The sequence below is a fragment of the Phyllobates terribilis genome, unplaced genomic scaffold, assembly GCF_046119375.1.
Source record: "Phyllobates terribilis strain yellow unplaced genomic scaffold, ASM4611937v1 Scaffold_11__3_contigs__length_659146591, whole genome shotgun sequence".
Classification (NCBI taxonomy): Eukaryota; Metazoa; Chordata; class Amphibia; order Anura; family Dendrobatidae; genus Phyllobates; species Phyllobates terribilis.
In genome coordinates, this window is record NW_027362771.1 from 34,898,404 (window position 1) to 34,919,692 (window position 21,289).

The window sequence follows — 21,289 nt, forward strand, 5'->3', positions numbered from 1 at the left end:
GGAATATTGGGGTCTTAAACACCCAACCAAGCTTGATGACAGGAGGCTCGGCTGTGCGCGCTCACGGGCATGTACGCAGCGGGCACCGGGGCTTGTCGGGTGCAGCGGGCACAGCAGGAGTGGGGGTGCGGGGTGTGGGCGTGTCCGGGGCGGCGCCAGCTGACTGCTTAGTCCTAGTTACATTGTGCAGGATATAGTGACCAGATCCCGGACCCCCAGTGTAAGCGGACGGGCCAGATCTCCGGGACCCGCAGTGTCTGTGGCTGGGCCAGGCGGCCTCGGAGCTCCGCAGCTTACTGTCCGCACGGCGCGGCCGGAGTGCAGGGAGAAGCTGGCTAGGCCTGGGCCCGGGCAGTGACAGCGCCAGATCTCCGTCCAGCCCAGCGATGGAGCTGCTGCCCACTAACCTGCAGGTGCTGCTCCAGGCGGCCGAGTATGTGGAGCGCAGGGAGCGAGGTAAGGAGAATGGCTGGGGCAGAGCAGCCGCTCAGGTCCTCCCCTCCCCCTGTTTACTTCACTATGGAGGGCGGATAACATGACACAGCTGACGGACAGGACTATGGCAGCCCTTTGTGTACCCATCATGGGATCCTGCCCACAGCATCCACCTGTCAGTAGTGAGGCCTGTGCCACCATCAAGGCACGGCTCCCTGACCTGGCATGGGCTACAATGGCTCCAGCTTCACCGGGCTGCGCTAATTACATGGAGATTGTGTCACCAGATGAGAGGGTAACACATCCTGGGGTAACAGGGTGGCCCCTCCTGCCAGGGACCATCAGATGGCACATGCCCCCCCCCCATCCTGTGTGTCCTGATCACTGCTGCCAGGGACCATCAGATAGCACATGCGCCCCCCCCCGCCATCCTGTGTGTCCTGATCACTGCCGCCAGGGACCATCAGATGGCATATGCCAGCCCCCCCCCCACCCCATCCTGGTGGTCTGATTACCGCTGCCAGGGACCATCAGATGGTACATGCCCCCCCCCCTCCTGTGTGTCCTGGTCACTGCTGCCAGGGACCATCAGATGGCACATGCCCCCTCATCCTGTGTGTCCTGATCACTGCTGCCAGGGACCATCAGATAGCACATGCCCCCCCCCCCGCCATCCTGTGTGTCCTCATCACTGCCGCCAGGGACCATCAGATGGCATATGCCAGCCCCCCCCACCCCACCCTGTGTGTCCTGATCACTGCTGCCAGGGACTATCAGATGGCACATGCCCCCCCCCCCCCCTCCTGTGTGTCCTGATCACTGCCCATCATGGGATCCTGCCCACAGCATAGACCTGTCAGTAGTGAGGCCTGTGCCACTATCAAGGCACGGCTCCCTGGCATGGGCTACAATGGCTCCAGCTTCACCAGGCTGCACTAATTACATGGAGATTATGTATCACCAGATCAGACGGTAACACATCCCGTGGTAACAGGCTGGCCCCTCCTGCCAGGGACCATCAGATGGCACATGCCCCCCCTCCTGTGTGTCCTGATCACTGCTGCCAGGGACCATGAGATGGCTCATGCCTCCCCACACCCCCCATCCTGTGTGGCCTGACTACCGCTGCCAGGGACCATCAGATGGCACATGCCCCCCCCCCCCTGTGTGTCCTGATCACTGCTGCCAGGGACCATGAGATGGCACATGCCCCCCCATCCTGTGTGTCCTGATCACTGCTGCCAGGGACCATGAGATGGCACATGCCTCCCCACACCCCCCACCCTGTGTGGCCTGATTACCGCTGCCAGGGACCATCAGATGGCACATGCCCCCCCCTCCTGCGTGTCCTGGTCACTGCTGCCAGGGACCATCAGATGGCAAGTCCGTCCCCCTTCTGTGTGTCCTGATCACTGCTGCCAGGGACCATCAGATGGCACATGCCCCCCCCCCCCCCGATCCTGTGTGGCCTGATCAGTGCTGCCAGGGACCATCTTTCAGACCACTGCTGGCGATGGTGAGATTCCCAATGTTTCCTTACTTTTGCCATATTTATGCTTCCTTACTGAGTGAGATATTCCTGCTTAAGGAAGGCTCATTACTAGCAGGGATGTGGAGCCGGTAAGCCAAACCTCCAACTCCACAGCGCGGCCTCACTACTGAGCGTGTACAGAAAGTGCAGCACAGATTCATCTCCACTAAAAGTCTAGACCCTTAGATCTGGAATAGGACAGACATTTATAGGACATTTCATAACTTTCCCAAGTTCTTATGAAAACATTTATATCACATACTGCATTGTACTATTGAACCCAATTTATTATATATTTTAGGAGTCGGAGTTAGTCCATTTTATACCGACTCCATAAAAATGGACAGACTCCACAGCCCTGATTACCAGGTGAAGGGTCCAGTTTTTTTTCTTTCTCATGGCTCATGTTTAAGTGATAAATTTACTGTAGTACAATGGTAACATCAGGCTTTTAATCATTATTAGGATACAATAATCAAGCTGTTTAGATAGAACATAAATATATTTATTGGAATACAACTTTAGAATAAAAAACCTTTTGCATATTTACAATTTATTATACATTTCAGTAAGTGGAAAAAACAGTTTTCAACAAAAACGTACTGAATAACATTTGTGCAGTCTGTGAATTTCTTAGAAATAGTATCACCTCCATCAGATCCCCCTTCATAGATGACCTCAAATCTGACCTAATTATTTTAAGGCTAGAGAACAACCTCTCTACACCAACTTGGGTTGAAGGCAAAGCTGTAACCACATGGGCAACATCTCTAACAATTTCAGGGTATAAAGGAATTGCCTCGTGCACAGTCAATTTTGATGAGTGATTGAACACTTCTACTTCTTTGAGAGCAAGTGAAAAATTATGTAATTCCACAATTGCCCCTTTCCAGCACGTCTCTTCAAGATGGAATCAATTTTAGGGATTCTGACACCAATAACCAATTTCCTCATTTTGCTGATCAGAGTTGCAGCATGTTCCTCTTGCAGACTATCTCTTATTGCCAGCTGCAGCATGTGCACAACACAGCGCATGTGATGAATAGGAGAGAGGTGTGAAGTAGCTTCAACAAGATCATCTAATTGTAAAGAGTCATTTTGCTGTTCTTCTGTAGTAATATCTGTTTGTTCCTCTGTTATGAGAACAGGACTGTGGTCTTCCATCTCCAACATACTGTATCTGAAATGTTCTTCTAGCTGCTGTTCACCTTCATTATTCTCATTCATCAGTTTAATTGTACTCAGGGCTGTGGAGTCGGTATAAAATGGACTGACTCCAACTCCTAAAATATATAATAAATTGGTGCAGTAGTTCAATGCAGTTTGTGGGGAATATTTTTTCATAAGAATTTGGGAAAGTTATGAAATGTTCTATAAATGTCTGTCCTATTCCTGATCTAAGGGTCTAGACTTTTAGCTGAGATGAATCTGTGCTACAGTAAATTTATCACTTAAGCATGAGCCATGTATGAGGGAGTCGTGGAGTCGGGGTTGGAGTTGGTGTCATGGAAATTAAGTTGGAGTCGGAGGTTTGGCTTACCGACTCCACAGCCCTGATTGTGATTATCATGTTTGAAGTATTGTCAGTTATAATAGCAAGAACCTGTTCTTTATCCTGCTTTCCTGTTCACTCCAGCAGTTCTGAGATGAGTGCAGGCATTCCTTCCCTGTGTTGTGTTTTTTTTTTTTTTTTTTTCCCTTATCTGGAGGAGCATCACTACTTATGTACATAAACTGCAGCACAGATTCATCTCCGCTAAAAGTCTAGACCCTTAGATCAGGAATAGGACAGACATTTATAGGACATTTCATAACTTTCCCAAATTCTTCTGAACAAATATTCCCCACAAACTGCATTGAACTATTGTACCCAATTTATTATATATTTTAGGAGTCAGTCCATTTTATTCCGACTCCACCAAAATGGACACCGACTCCGACTCCACAGCCCTGGTTTGTACATGTGCCTTCTGTTGGCACAAGTTTTGTGCTGCTGTCTGACCATCAATGTCTTTTAATCATTTTGATAAAGTCCGCTTTTATGGAAGAAGAGGGTGCTAGCTTTTGTCTGGATTGTGACTTTTGAAGGAGTACCGTAGCCGTGCACCGAACAGGTGAGCTGATCTCCCTGTTTGACCGTGTAGATGCAGCAGTGGCTATTGGCACATGCAGGCGTGGGTGTTAGCTTCCTATAGTGCTCGGCTCTCCCCACATATGATGTACCTTTCAATTGTCGTAACTTTATTTACTAAAAAGGGCACAGTACATTCAGCTATGAAAAATGAAGTCGAGGAGCATTCTCAGCAATGGTTCAGTACACACGCACATTTCTCTTCCTTACGCCACCTTATAGCTGACATACTTGACAGCGATACTTTGTGCCAAGAAAGTTGCTGGCTGATCATACATTTGGTACATTTCACCCTTTCTGCTAGATAAAAAGAAGTTACATTTCTGTGGTGCAAATTTCCAATTAGTAAATGTGCCCTATTCTGTTCACATAGTAATTCTACCTAATACATGGTATTCATAGGATGCAAATCACGGCATATTATAGTGCATGGGTAAGTTTGCTTTTGGTGACATGGTGAGTTACTGATCCTTTCATTACAGAGGCAGAACACGGATATGCTTCCATATTACCCTGTGATACTGCTGTACCTGGTAGGAGAAAACGGCAGAGGACCACCAGCAACCCGGACAGTGTTAGGTAAGAGTCTGATGGCCGGCAGCAACTGTTCAGCACCATCTACATCCAATGGAAAACACTGGTAGAAATGACTTCATTGTTATTCCCATTCCATTATCAAGGAAGTTGTGTTCAGGATGGGCACGCAGAAGAGGAGAGCCTTTCTGGGCATTTAGCTGACCACATAGTAAGCTTGTAGTATCACCCCAGTTCATCTATTTCAGTAAGCAGCGCAATATTAGCCAATGATGGGCAGCTTTTCTCTTGGTTTTATGTTCTTCTCCAGTAACACGTTTTTGTCTACAATATTTCTGCAGTTCTCACTAATCAGACGGTGTCCCTCTCATGTATTTTCAGGTCTGTCCACAACGAGCTAGAGAAACACCGGTGAGTGATTTGATAATTCTTTATGTATTTAGTTAAATGCTATTAATTGTATTTACTGCTTCCGCACAGCTACAGTATAGTCACAGTAGGGAGCGCATGGATCTGGTCCGTAGTCAGCCGGTGTGGGCTGTTTGTTACAGCTGACACTATGTGGCACTAGCTGGGATTAGAGAGACATTTAATCTTATTCACAAAAAGAAGCCTTCAAAAATAAGAAAGCTTATACGACCAGAGTTTTTCAGAAAAAATTACTACTTAATTTAAACATTGCATATTAAAATCATTATGGTGCTACAATAGGAGGGCACAGCTGACTCGCATATTATTCAAAGATTACATGCAGATATGTCAGGGGTATATTAATCCAACATCGTTGAAATGCATACAATATATATCAAAATTACATGATTGGCTATGGATAATATATATCCTTTAGCAGCAATATAGAATCAAATTGTTATTGCTCTATATCAAATTAAAGTGAGCAGTGCATAGCGCATAATGTATAATGTAAACTACCTTATTAGGCTCACATATAATCCATCAATTTATAATGACACATTCATATGCCTATCCAAAATTGTTATTACTCCATATCAAATTAGAGTGAGCAGTGCATAGTGCATAATGCATGATGTGAACAACTTTACACACCAGACTGGACGCTGTAATCACACATCAGGCTTCTATTTAAAGCAACGTGGGCACATCTCCAAAATATCCGCCTTCCCCCGACGAAGCGAGGGCGAAACGCGCGTAGGGGCGCGAGGGCACGAGCGATACTCCTTCACTCCCACAAGTAAGTACTTCTGACCAATATGTGGCGGTGTGGAACTTTGAGGCAGAATTTTAGATTGGGTCCAACGCTAGGTATAGCTCCAATGTTGGAGTGACTTTATATCAGACTTATAGGCATATGAATGTATCACTATAAATTGATGGATTATATGTGAGCCCAACAAGGTAGTTTACATCATGCATTATGCACTATGCACTGCTCACTCTAATTTGATATGGAGTAATAACAATTTTGGATAGGCATATGAATGTGTCATTATAAATTGATGGATTATATGTGAGCCTAATAAGGTAGTTTACATTATACATTATGCGCTATGCACTGCTCACTTTAATTTGATGTAGAGCAATAACAATTTGATTCTATATTGCTGCTAAAGGATATATATTATCCATAGCCAATCATGTAATTTTGATATATATTGTATGCATTTCAACGATGTTGGATTAATATACCCCTGACATATCTGCATGTAATCTTTGAATAATATGCGAGTCAGCTGTGCCCTCCTATTGTAGCACCATAATGATTTTAATATGCAATGTTTAAATAAAGTAGTAATTTTTTCTGAAAAACTCTGGTCGTATAAGCTTTCTTATTTTTGAAGGCTTCTTTTTGTGAATATTATTAATGGAGTTGGACGTGATGTTCCTGAAATCCTTGTGAGTATGTTGTTAGACATTTAATCTTGACTGTTTCCCCTTAGATGCTATGGCCAGTAGTTACCATCACCCCATGACCATCTCTCTTTTCTATTGGAGTGTACTGACAGGTTTTATGGCAATCTCGGCCTAATGAACCTCTGGCACATGCTGGGCATCCTAACTCTATTGCATCCATTAATACTCGGCAGCCGTGCCAGGTGTCATCTAGTTCATTACATGATGCCCACTGTAGAGGAGGTTTATTTCCCCCTGTATGGAGGACTTCATTTGAACTATGGGATGACACCATCATCCAATCGATCAGATGTATCCTGACTTCTCTTGCACATCTACCCTCCCGAAACGGCTCCACCTAGGAGTGTGCTGGAGTGCTCCTTTAACCCATCGCCTCTGCCGCTAATTTTGTTTTTACATTTGCATTTTCCCCACCCTTCTTCCATGAACCTCAACTTTTTTATTTTATCAGTTGATGCAGCCTATGAGGGCTTATTTTATTGCAGGACAATTTGTAGTTTTGAGTGACATTTATTTTACCATACAATGTACTGGAAAACAGGAAAAAATTCAAAGTGGGAGAAAATAGTGAAAAAAAAATACATTTCTGGCATTTTGTTCTGTTGTATAGAGGAAACCTGATTCTCTGTGATTTTGTGACATGTTCGGAGACCTGTAATGTTTCTAGTCTTCCATCAGTAGAGCTGTGCAGGCGCTGACTTTCTCTTTGATACTAATTTGTCGTGAATATAAAGGTGTAGTGACAGAAAAAACACAATTCAATTAGATTTTTTTTCCTCTTTACAGCATTTGTAGGGGATTAATTAATATATTTTGATAGACAGATTTTCCTGATTCAATGATACTAAAAAAAATTATTTGTAATGGGAGGAAAAAAGGGGGTAAAAATATCTATAAATTTTTTTTACTTTATTTTTTAGTTAGGGACTTGAACCTGTGATCATCTGTCCTCGTATACCAGGGGTGTCTAACTCATTTTCACCGAGTGCCACATCAGCATTACGGTTGACTTCAAACGGCCACTTATAATTGTAAAGGTTCATGCAGAAGTCTGTGCAATGTACAGTTTGGCCAGGGTCTATAAGTGAGCTGTCCCTGGGTAGTGGGGCTATAAGAGCGCCGTCCCAGTGTGGGGGGATGGGGGGGTGGGATTCTGGGCTAGGAGAGCTGTCGCTGGGGAGGGTGCAGTGTAGGGCTAAAGCCCCCGTCTCACATAGCGATATCGCTAGCGATATCGCTGCTGTGTCACGGTTTTGGTGACTCACCAGCGACCTCACCAGCGATGTCGCTATGTGTGACACTTTGCAACGATCAGGCCCCTGCTGTGAGGTCGCTGATCGTTGCAAAGTGTCCTGGACCATTTTTTGGTCGTTGGCCTCCCACTGGCCAGCACACATCGCTGTGTGTGACCAGCGGGACCAACGATCTGGCTGGTAACTATGGTAAACATCGGGTTACTAGGGGCACGCGCGCACTTAGTAACTCGCTGTTTACCATGGATACCACTCTGCTACGGTGCGCGGAGGCTCCCGCGCACCGTAGCAGAGTGGTATCCATGGTAAACAGCGGGTTACTAGGGGCACACGTGCACTTAGTAACCCGATGTTTACCATAGTTACCAGCCTGCTCCTGCTTGCAGCAGGCTGGTAACGGGAGCAGGACATCGTGGAACGATTCTTTCCACGATATCGCTGCTCCCCTGATCGCTGGTGAGCCTGCCTGTTTGACAGCTCACCAGTGATGTATTAGCGATGCAGCAACGATCCCTGACAGGTCGTATCGTTGTCTGGATCGCTGCTGCATCGCTTAGTGTGACGGGGCCTTAAGAGAGTGCTGTGCATACCCCAGAGTCCAAGATGGTCCCTATGCTAAGTACTGGCTGTGTCTGCTGTGATTTAAAAAATGTTTCTTTCTTAGTTCCTCTCTGCTTTGACTGCAAACTACATTACAGTTGAATGTACAATGAGACAAAGTCTGTAAAAGCCAAATTATGCAATATTTTTGATAAAACACAATTTCAAAAAATATATTTTTTAGCTTCAAATACATACATTTAAAGTAGTGGTCCGGAAATAGTCATTTAAGATTAAAATTTAATGTCATAACCGAATCTAATTTTTAATATATTAGAGGATCCGTGTAGAATCCAGCACTCTTTATATTCCATAAAAATATGCTTTATTTGTTCAGCTAAAAATATCGGTGGCAGAGAGCAGCGACAAAAAATAAAAATATACAGTGGCAGAGCATGAGCACAAACCTAATCTCAGCTGCTCAGTAGAGCAAGGACTAACCCAACCTCTAAACGGACGGCACTGCTGACTCTTCGTTTCAGGGAGGGGTCAGGGGCTGTGACAGTGACTGCAGACTCTGCCCCCTGTTGACTTGCAAAGAGCGAACATGCTCGGACAACGTGCTCAGATAGTGTTATTCGACCATGCTTATGTGTTATCTGTGTTTCTTCGGCGTGCTCGGATAATATGTTTGACTTTCTGTGGCTGCATCATTTCCGGCGGTAGACGCAACACATGCAGAGATTGCATGTTTTTTACAGTTGTGCTCAAAAGTTTACATACCCCGGCAGAATTTTTCCTTTCTTGGCCTTGTTTCAGAGAATATGAATGATAACAAAAAAACTTTTTCTCCACTCATGGTTATTGGTTGGGTGAAGTCATTTATTGTCAAACTACTGTGTTTTCTCTTTTTACATCTTAATGACAGCCAAAAACATCCAAATGACCCTGATCAAAAGTTCACATACCCTGATGATTTTGGCCTGATAATATGCACATAATTTGACACAAATGGGTTTGAATGGCTACAAATAACATCAGCTGAAATTCAGGACTCTCTGAAAACTAGTGGTGTGGCTGTTTCAAGATGCACAATAAGGAGGCACTTGAAGAAAATGGGTTGCATGGTCAAGTCGCCAGATGAAAGCCATTACTGCTCAAATGCCACAAAGTATCTCGCCTACAATACGCCAAACAGCACAGAGACAAGCCTCAAAACTTCTGGAATAAGGTAATTTGGAGTGATGAGACAAAAATTGAACTTTTTGGCCACAACCTTAAGCGTTACATTTGGAGAAACATTTGGAGAAAGGTCAACAAGGCCTATGATGAAAGGAACGCCATTCCTGCAGTAAAGCACGGAGGTGGATCACTGATTGTTTTTGGGATGTGTGAGCTACAAAGGCACAGGAAACTTGGTAAAAGTTGAAGGAAAGATGAATGCAGCACGTTATCAGCAAATACTGGAGGCAAATTTGCACTCATCAGCCCGGAAGCTGCGCATGGGATGTACTTGGACGATCCAAAACACAAGGCCAAGTCGACCTGTCATTGGCTACAGCAGAACAAAGTGAAGGTTCTGGAGGGGCTATCTCAGTCTCCTGACATCAATATCATTGAGCCACTCTGGGGAGATCTCAAGCACGCCGTTCACAGTTCATGCTAGACAGCCCAGGAATTTACAGGAACTGGAAGTAGCAGAAAAAATAAAGCAGAGCAGTGAGGGAACAGTAGGGACTTTTTTAATTAAAGTACATTAGAAAAGAAATTGGATAATGACCAAGCTAAGATGGCAGTTGTCTCCGACACCAGACCATCCCTGCACGTCGCACCAGGGGACTGTACCTGATCAATTCTGACCTGCCAATCACAGCAATGTGACAATAAAGCTAACAAAAAAAAGCAATGTGACACGCTGTCTGAGACAGCACCAATCACAGCATTCACAACAGATGGGGTGATCACAACGTCGCTTCTGCCGATTAACCCTTTTGGGGCTGATTAGTTACTGATCATTGTTCAGCCAATCGGCGCCAAAAGGTTGTATTTAAAATGGCGATAACCTCAGCCCCTGTATACCTAGTAGAGAGAGAAAGAAATCATTGATGGCCACTGCGATCCTGCTGCTTCTGTGCAATCTGTGTGACCCATGTGTGATCACAGCAGCAGTTCCCTAATTTCTGTTCCTGCCCCCCCCCCCCCCCATCCTTCGCCAGTTGTATTTTTGGCGAATATTTTTTGCTTCTTTTCTGTGTGCACGAAGTCCTGTACTGAGCAGTCCTGCTCTTCCCGTGGCCGCAGCGTTCGGATCAGTATCGCTGATGATCAGAGTCTGTGCCAAGGCACTTTTTTCGCTTTTTAGTAGCAGATGTCACCATGTAAGCGACGTCCGATTTTCTTGTGTGGGGGGGGGGGGATATTACTTAGTACAGAGTAGCTTTATAGGTAGGGAGGTAGCACATTAGGGGAGCGAACGTCAGTGTTGGTGACGTCCTTTTTTCTCTAGCAGAAAAATAAGTGCCGAGTAGCTCCTTAGCTAGCGCATTAGGGGGGGGGGGGGGCGTATGTCAGTGTTAGTGACATCCGTTTTTCTTTTGCACAAAAAAAAAATAGCACCGAGTAGCTTTAATAGGTAGCGCATTAGTGGAGTGAATGTCACAGTAAACTTTTTATACAAACTTTATTTTACTTCAACTGATTATTCTTTTCATTGTTTCCTTTACTTTTTATAATAAATAGTACCCTTTACAGAAGCCCAACACCATACACGTGTAACAGCACCACTTACACACACATCCCCAGTGTTTTGAAGAATAAAATAAAAAATGGCCTATTCGTCAAGACTCTATTCCCGAGAGGAGGCATACGCTTTCCTTGCCTCCCACACGGATTCAGGCTGTGAGGAAGATCCCACATTCCTCTATTTCTCTTCCTCCTCATCTAGTGAGGAAAGACCCACAGCAAGGCATCCTAGGACCCAGGCCACCCCTACAGCAATTGATCCCTTATGGACTGCATCCCTCAAATTATCAGCCTGTTATTCAGGATTTCATCAGCGGCTCAGGAATCCAATTGGACGCTATAGGCCTCACTGAAATTGACTTTTTCAAATTCTTTTTCAGCGAGGATATAATAAATCTTATGGTGGCCCAGACATTTGTATGTCCATCAATTTTTCACCCAAAATCCCACGTCATCATACACCAGATTGACCCCTGTGAATGCAGCAGAGATGATGACATTTTGGGGCATTGTGCTACATATGGGCATAGTCATAAAACCAGAGTTTCGGCAATACTGGGATATACTATACAGCACACCAGTTTTCCATATGGCTATGACGAGGACACGATTTCAAGCAATCCAAAATGTTTGCATTATAGTGATAATGTGCAGTGTCCTCCCCGAGACGATCCTAACTTTGATGGTCTATATAAAATTCAGCCAGTAGTTGACCGCTTCAGCACAAAATTTACTGAGGTGTACAACCCCCAATGGGACATCTGTATAGATGAATCTCTGGTTTATTTCAAAGGGGCGCTAAAATTCCAACAATACCTGCCCAGTAAGAGGACCAAGTATAGAATTAAACTGTGTGAGAGTACCTCAGGGTACACCCACAGATTTGGGGTCTACGAATGGAAGGACACCCAGTTTGCTCCCCCTGAATGCCCCCCTGTCCTGGAGGGGAGTGGGAAAATTGTGTGGGAATTGCTGCACCCACTGCTGGATAAGGGTTATCCCCTCTATTTAGATAACTTTTACACCATTCTTGTGGTCAAGTATAAGGACAAGAGCTGGGTCCTTATCTTGATCACAATACACCATGACAAACAGCTCCCTTGTCACTGTCCGAGGTACCACAACAGAAGTCCCAAAACCAGATTGTATCCTGGAGTATAGTTTCATGGTGTTTGTAGATCTGTCGGATCAGGTCCTCACAACTATACAGTGCCATGCAAAAAGCTAAAGTATGGTACAAAAAATTGGCTGTTCACATTGTACAGATGGCACCGTACAATGCTTTTGTGCTGTTTCGATCTTCCTTCAGTTTCAGGAGGTAGCCATCAAGGCCCTAATGTTTGGCACTCTGGAAGGTGAGGGTCCCAGGACTTCTGGAACTGGTAGTGCGCGTATCGTCCCAGGTCAACATTTTCCAGGAGAGGTTCCCCAAACTGCGAGGAAGGGAAGAACACACAAATGGTGCAGCGTATGCTCCAAGAGGGGAATCCGAAAATACACAATTTACTATTATGAAACCTGGCCTTTGCATTAGGAATTGCTTCAAAGCGGTCACACGCCCACAAATTAATAAAATTTGGTTTTACCCTGTTGACACAGCACACTTTTATAATCTGATGCACTCCACACAACTTACACATACCACCACATTGTAAATTCTGTGAAGCACCTTGGGGGTTCAAGGTGCTCACCACAAATCTAGATAAATTCCTTGAGGGGTCTAGTTTTGAAAATGGGGTCACTTGGGTGGGGAGGGGGTTTACACTGTTTAAACACATCAGGGGCTCTCCAAACGCGACATGGTGTCCTCTATCTATTCCAGCCAATTTTGCATTCAAATGGTGCTTTTTCTCTTCTAAGGCCTGCCGTGCGCCCAAACAGTAATTTTCCCCCACATGTGGGGTATCGACTACTCAGGAGAAATTGCACAACACGTTTTGGGGTCCATTTCCTTCTGTTACTCTTGTGAAAACAATAAAAATTGGGGCTAAAATAACATGTTTGTGAAAAAATTGTTTTCGTTCCTGAGAAGCACCTGAAGGGTTAATACATTTCTTGAATGTGGTTTTAAGCACCTTGAGGAGTTCAGTTTTTAGAATGGTGCCACTTTAGTGAGTTTATAAGACAGAAAATACCCAAAAGTCACTTAAAATATGATGTGGTCCCTGAAAAAATGATTTTTTAAATTTTGTTGTAAAAAATGAGAAATTGCTGATCAACTTTGAACCCTTATAGCTCCCTAACAAAAAAAAATGTTTAAAAAATGATGCAAATGTAAAGTAGACATGTGGGAAATGTTAGTTAATAACTATTCTGTGTGACATAACTCTCTGGTTTAACCCTTTCGCAACCTTGGGTTTTGTTGTTTTTGCATTTTCGTTTTTTGCTCCCCTTGTTCCCAGAGCCATAGCTTTTTATTTTTTGGTCAATATGGCCGTGTGAGGGCTTATTTTTTGCGGGACGAGTTGTACTTTTCAACGCCATTACTAGTTTTACCATATCATGTACGGGAAAATGGTAAAAAAATTCCAAGTGCGGTAAAATTGCAAAAAAAAATGCAATACCACAGTTGTGTTTTTTTTTTTTTTTTTTTTTTTACCACGTTCACTGAATGCTAAAACTGACCTGCCATTATTATTCTCCAGGTCATTACGAGTTCGTAGACACCAAACATGTATAGGTTCTTTTATATTTAAGTGGTGAAAAAAAATTCCAAAATTTGGTAAAAAAAAATATATATATATAGCGCCATTTTCCGAGACCTGTAGCGTCTCCATTTTTCATGATCTGGGGCTGGGTGAGGGCTTATTTTTTGCGCGCCGGGCTGACGTTTTTATTGATAACATTTTGGGGTAGTCCGCTGTTTTGATTGCCCGTTATTGCAATTTTGCGGCGACCAAAAAAACGTAATTCTGGCGTTTAGAATTTTTTTCTCGTTACACCATTTACCGATCGGATTAATTCTTTTTTTATATTGATCGGGCGATTCTGAACGCGGCGATACCAAATATGTCTATGTAGGGGTTTTTTTTATATATATATATATATATATATATATATATATATATATATATATATATATATATATATATATATATATATATATATATATATATATATATATATATATATATATATATATATATATATATATATATATTTTGAATGGGGCGAAGGGGAGTGATTTAAACTTTTATATATTTTTTTTTCACTTACTGCATGCTTCAATAGTCTCCATAGGAGAGTAGAAGCAGCAGTTGTCAGATCAGCTCTGCTACATACAGGGGACCAGCAGATCCCCCTGCATATAGCAGAATTGGTCCTGTGCTATGAGCGCCGACCACTAGGTGGCGCTCATAGCGACCAGATCATGACAACCACAGGCGTCTGCTGCAGACCCTGGGTTGTCATGCACGCCAATCGGCGACCCGTGATCACGTGACGGGGTGGGCGGGGCTTAGGACATGCTTCCAGGAAGCGCGCGTTAAATGCCGCTGTCGGAGATTGACAGCGGCATTTAACAGGTTAACAGCCGCGGGTGGATCGCGATTGCACCCGCGGCTGTTGCGGGCACATGTCAGCTGTAAGAATCAGCTGACATGCGCTCGGTTCAGTGAGGGCTCAGCGCAGCAGCCCTCACTGAACGGGCAGTACGCAAATGTGCGTACTAATACGGCATGGGCTCTAAAGGGGTTAAGGGCATAAGAATTAAAAGTTTGAAAATTTTCACCAAACTTCTGAAATTTTCACAAATAAACGTAAGTCATATCGAAGAAATTTTACCATTAATATGAAGTGCAATATGTCCCAAAGAATAATCTCAGAATCAGGGGAATCCGTTGAAGCGTTCCAGCGTTATTAACTCATAAAGTGACACTGGTCAGAATTGTAAATTGGCCTGGTCATGAAGGTGAAAACTGGGGTTGAAGGGGTTAAACACCATGAAAGTTGTGTGTTTTTTCTGAGAAACGCTGTGTGTGAAACCAGTCTAAAGTTACAAAACAACCACAAAGGTGCATTCACATGCAGTAGATTTGTTGCCGAAATTTGCGGGACTTTAGGTTAAGTCTCCGCAATGAGTTTTTTATGGGATTTATATAAATCTCAGACCCACTGTGCTTTTTTTTTTTATGCAGTGTAAGCTAACCTGCGGTGCGTTTTTTTTTTTTTTAATCTTTCTTACACTATTTTCCCCATAGAATTGCATTAGATTTGAAAAATCTGCAGGTAAAAAATGCATGTGCCTTACCCATGTGGAATCACACTAAAATGCTTGTAATCCGCACGTGACTGTATCAATGAAGCCAAATACCAGGAAGTATCAAAAACAAAGCAGCTTTATTTAAAACATGGCATACAAACGAGACAAAAAACGCAATAAAAAAACGCAAGTAACCTAATTTGGCAGTAGAAAATCTATCTGCAACATGAAATTCTCATTGTGGGAACGTAGCCTCCGCTGAAGGAAGCTTGATGAAAACTATGGCCCTGATTCATTATAGCGATTATGCCAGAAAAGTCACAATTTTTGTGCAAATTAGTTGCCCAACTATTTTGTGATTTTTGTCATCTTCACCTAGCGCCACCAAAATGGAGATCATTGGAACTGACAACTGATTTCTGCAACATATCTGCTATGTGTGAATATACTCTGATGAAGAGTAAGAAAAGTCTTTGGATTGGTATAGTCCCAGCAGTCATCTTATTTTTTTTTCCTGAGATGAGAAATTTAGAGAGATTGTCTGGGCTTTTGCTACAAGTTTTCTGTCACTCTATGTGACTGCAGACTTAATCCTCACAGCGTGCACTCCGCACGCTGTCAGGATTCTCCGGTGTCTGTGCCAAGACAGTCACGTGACATCTAGTATGTGATTTTGCATAGTTAGATTTAATCGGCCTCTCTTAACTCACTTGTATTGAGCAAGGCCGAGCATGTCTAGTCGAATGTAGCTGGGATAATACAAATCATAGTTGTGATGTGACCGCACACAACTTGCAGTGCCCGCAATGTGAGGATTCAGAAGCAAAAGACCGGTAATCCCTTTAATTTATGTAGTAAATTACACAATCCTGTGAATCCCTTTTTAGTATGTTGCTATTTTGTGTGCGGTGAAAAGTACAAACCATTCATTCAGCAATTCTATTTGTAGGAGAGCCCAGCTGCGACGGTGTCTAGAACAACTGAAGCAGCAAGTTCCTCTAAGTGTGGATACGTCCCGTCACACCACCCTCAGCCTCCTGCATAGAGCCAGACAGCACATCAAAGTGAGTCAGTACGCATGGAAACATTTGTCTAGGAGTCGCAGCCTGGGCCCTCCTATCACACAATGCATGTAATACAATGCTTACACCTGCCGATCCTTTCCTAGATGTTTAGTTCATTCTCTCTTGTTTTTTCTTTTTCCTATGTGAGGGACATTTCTTAAAATCCATGTACAAGTGAAACGTTTAGTGTGCTTTCACACTGCATTTTGGTACCCATTTGTTTGTCCCTTTGGGGCTTACGTCCGACATGTTCTGCTATGCATCATTTTCGGGCTTGTACGCCTACTGGAGGCGGACATTCAGACATGGTGGTAGACTGCATCTGGGTGTCCGTCTTCAGTAGGTGTACACGCCCGAAAACTATGCATGGCAGAGCGCACATTTACTCTTTCGGCACCATTATAGTTTATGGCCCCGTCGGCTCGTACGTTCGAATCCCGTTTTGCGGGGGGTTTAGACGTAAGCCCCGATGGGACCAACAAACGGGTGCCAAATCACAGTGTGAAAGCAGCTTTAGTTACAGTAAATTTTAAGTAGGACCGTTTCTAATCTACTGCAGAAACTGGAGGATCAGGAACTAAGAGCAAAGAATATCAAAGAAAAACTGAGGTCAGAGCAACAGAGGTTACGACAGAGACTAAAGCAGCTTCTACCTTCTAGTAGCACCGAACGCATCAGAGCAGACAGCCTAGACTCCTCCACCCTATCTTCTGAGCGCTCCGACTCTGACCAAGGTGAGTACCAGCAGGATGACCATGGCTGGGTTCTCGTAAAAAATCTACTACATTGAATTATATATATATATATTTTTTTCTTTGCAGAGGATTTGGAGATAGATGTGGAAGGCGTCATCCTGGGAGCTAATGAGGGGGACCTATTTGTGTCATTTAGCGCTGGCATGGAGCACAGTTACTCTACTCCAGCTCACGCCTGGCTATGACCACAGTGCCGAAAACGTGACCAGCAATAACACAGCTTTATGAAGATTCTCAACTAGCATACATTCAACTCCCAAAATGCCATAGCTCAGAAAACCTTCAAGGAACTTCCCGTGAAGGCTGAGTCAAATGATTTGCATCGCGCCTTTCTTCTTGTGGAAAGGTGGATGCAGTTTTTACTTTGTAATTTTTTTTTTTTCCCCTTCTCTCTCTCTCTAAAGCTTTTATGATGGTTACCTACTATGTCTACCATGAACTCTCCATCCTTCATCCACACAGCTAAGTGCTCTGGTAGAGAGGAGGACTTTACTAATGGACATGACTATTGAGATGTGATTCTCTTCAGGCATCATCAGCGTTTTCATCACATGTTCAGTGCCATCATGATCATATAATTTATTGTACATACATAATGCTGGAGCTCCTTTCCCCACATTGCTGTGCACTGGTTGTACGGCGCTCCTGGACATATGAGAAGCACTTTGTGTGCACTTAAAGGAACCCCGTGTAAACAGCTATAAATATATTTTGTATCCTCTACAAAGGTCTAAGAACTATGCTGCAACACTTACAGGAAGAAAGCATGTGAGACTTCAATCAGTGGATTCGCTAGGGTTATTAGTCTCACATTTTTTTCCAGTAAAATCAAAAAATGGATGCTTTCAGTAAAAACAAACGTGGAAAATATCTCTGGGAGGTTTAATGTTTACATGACTTGTATCACATTGTAGAAAGTCCAAACTCTTACATGCACTTGCTGAAGAAGAGACGCATCTTGATCAAGCTGCCTTAGCTAATCTTCTCTTAGCACAGCACAAGCTTCTAGGTGGAAGGACGCCTCCACTCCCGACGGACCGCAGTAGGGACTGGACGTTACACACCCCGATTTCAGATGAGCAGCTTACTTACATTCCTAAGCCCAAGCACTATTTGTATTGAGTGTATAATTTGGGCACAGAGGGGATATCCTCAGATTAAGCTTTTTTTTTTTTTCCCTTCAATATTGTAACTTCTATTTTAGTAAATGTGTTTTTTTTTTTTGTTCTGTAGAAATGTTTGTACTCTCTTTCCTATCTAAATTCGCATAGTAGCGTGCAACACTTACAGAGGTCAAAGTGAACAATGTTTAAAAACACGTAATATGGATTTAGTCCATATTGTGTCAGTCATCATACATCTACAACATACCGCACAATCTAAAGGTGGAAAAACAGTTTTAATATTTGTTTTGAGTATCGGTATAGAAACTAAGCAAACTTGGATATGAGCCAACTACTATTACTGTGGTAACCCAAATTTAGATGGAAAGCCATCTTCCATTTGCGTCTTAAAAGGAAGCGATCACCAGAAAATGACTTCTTATTTAAAGGGAATCAGTCTGTCAGCAGTGTGATAGTGGGACAGAGACCCTGATTCCAGCTATTTGCTTACAGGGTGCAGCAATAGAATCAGTATTCACTGGTGCAGACCTAGCAGCTCTTGGACTGATGAGCTATATAGTGCATTGTGAAAGTATTTGGTCCCCTTGAACTTTTCTACCTTTTGCCACATTTCTGGCTTCAAACATAAAGATATAAAATTCTATTTTTGGGGGGAAGAATCAACAACAAGTGGGACACAATCGTGAAGTGAAATTAAATTTATTAGAAATTTTAAACTTTTTTAAATTCAAAACTGAAAAGTGGGGCGTGCAATATTATTCGGCCCTCTTGAGTTAATAATCGCCATCTTTTGCTGCGAGTACAGCTGCAAGTCGCTTGGGGTATGTCTCTATCAGTTTTGCACATCGAGAGGCTGAAATTCTTGCCCATTCTTCCTTGCAAAACAGTTCGAGCTCATTCAGGTTGGATGGAGGGTGTTTGTGAACAGTAGTTTTCAGCTCTTTCCACAGATTCTCGATTGGATTCAGGTCTGGACTTTGACTTGGCCATTCTAACACCTGGATACGTTTATTTTTGAGCCTTTCCATTGTAGATTTTGCTTTGTTTGGGATCATTGTCTTGTTAGAAGATAAATCTCCGTCCCAGTCTCAGGTCTTTTGAAGACTCCAACAGGTTTTCTTCCAGAATAGTCCTGTATTTGGGTCCATCCATCTTCCCATCAAATTTAACCATCTTCCCTGTCCCTGCTGAAGAAAAGCAGGCCCAAACCATGATGCTACCACCACCATGTTTGACAGTGGGGATGGTGTTTTGAGGCTGATGAGCTGTGTTGCTTTTACGCCAAACATATCGTTTTGCATTGTGGCCAAGAAGTTCGATTTTGGTTTCATCTGACCAGAGCACCTTATTCCACATGTTTGGTGTGTCTCCCAGGTGGCTTGTGACAAACTTCAAACGAGACTTTTTATGGATATCTTTGAGAAACTGCTTTCTTCTTGCCACTCTACCATAAAGGCCAGATTTGTGCAGTGTATGACTGATTGTTGTCATATGGACAGACTCTCCCACCTCATCTGTAGATCTCTGCAGTTCAACCAGAGTGATCATGGGCCTTTTGGCTGCATCTCTGATCAGTCTTCTCCTTGTTCGAGATGAAAGTTTAGAGGGACGGCTGGGTCTTGATAGATTTGCAGTGGTCTGATAATCCTTCCATTTCAATATGATCGCTTGTACAGTGCTCATTGAGAGGTTAAAAACTTGGGAAATCTTTTTGTATCCAAATCCGGCTTTAAACTTCGCCACAACACTATATCGGACCTGCCTGGTGTGTTCCTTGGTCTTCATGATGCTCTCTGCACTTGAAACAGAACCCTGAGACTATCACAGAGCAGGTGCATTTATACGGAGACTTGATTACACACAGGTGGATTCTATTTATCATTACCAGTCATTTAGGACAACATTGGATCATTCAAAGATCCTCACTGAACTTCTGAGTTTGCTGCACTGAAAGTAAAGGGGCCGAATAATATTGCACGCCCCACTTTTCAGTTTTTAATTTGTTAAAGTTTAAAACATCCAATAAATTTTGTTCCACTTCACGATTGTGTCCCACTTGTTGATTCTTCCCCCAAAAATTTGAATTTTATATCTTTGTTTGAAGCCAGAAATGTGGCAAAAGGTAGAAAAGTTCAAGGGGACCAAATACTTTCACAATGCACTGTATATAATATAACCCTAGCCACACCACTGATTAGCAGGTTAATGTGTATATTGACAGATAGCTGCTGGCCAGCATGGTGGCTCAGTGGTTAGCACTGGGGGTCCTGGGTTCAAATCCCGCCATGCATATTTAGCACAGATGAGTAAATTAATTCACAGGACCATGGTCCAACCGATACGGCAGCAGTCTGTAGCCACCCCCTATCTCATGCCGCCATGATGGCTTTGCATTGAACCTACAAATCGAAAAGCATTGTGAATGCCAAAAGGGAGTAGGTGATTCGCAAGGATCCCGCAAATTAATTTGCTCATCTCTAGTATAAAGTGTTGGTGGGTGGAAACGTTTATTTATCACAAAGGCTGTTGATGCCCTTCAGTATTTTCTATCCCTGCTCACCTAAAACTATCGATACGCAAGCCTCATACATAGTGATCAGTGTTATATACTTATTTCCTTCCACTGCTGGTTTTGCTTTTATAAAACTGATCAAAAGCAAAGTGCAAATAGAGCCTTAATGGTTCAATGAACCAATGCTGCACACTTGAGTGCCCCTCTACTACTGCACTACAGAGCAATGGAAGAGATCATATGAAGACAACCCCTGTCATCAACCGCTCCCCAGGTCAGCACCCTCCATTATGAGCCAGTTCTGGACATTACCTCCACAGATGACCCGGTTTCTTGCTCAGGTTAAGTGTTGTGAGTGGACAACCATATGGATCACACAAGTTTTCACCTATAAATATACAGTTTACGAGTTTTGAAACTGAGCTTTTCCCCTTCTTATTCACTGTATGTGATCCCTCTACATTTTGGATTTTCTGTAAATTACAGGGGTTGTTTTTTTTTTTTTTACAGTAAATGTAGAATTTTATTACAAACAGGCACTTTTCCTATCTCAGGCAGAAGGAAGACACTTGTATGC

The 21,289-nt window shown here is 43.3% G+C and overlaps 1 protein-coding gene across 1 annotated transcript; it reads left to right on the forward strand.

Annotated features, from left to right (window-relative positions):
• On the forward strand, positions 1-18,264 carry MXD3 (MAX dimerization protein 3). Its single transcript, XM_073651189.1, has 6 exons — positions 1-456; positions 4,580-4,676; positions 5,013-5,042; positions 16,207-16,321; positions 16,881-17,055; positions 17,143-18,264. The coding sequence occupies exons 1-6, from the start codon at positions 387-389 to the stop codon at positions 17,259-17,261; spliced, it is 606 nt and encodes a 201-aa protein (XP_073507290.1). The 5' UTR covers positions 1-386; the 3' UTR covers positions 17,262-18,264.
• Positions 18,265-21,289: the final 3,025 nt, after the last annotated feature.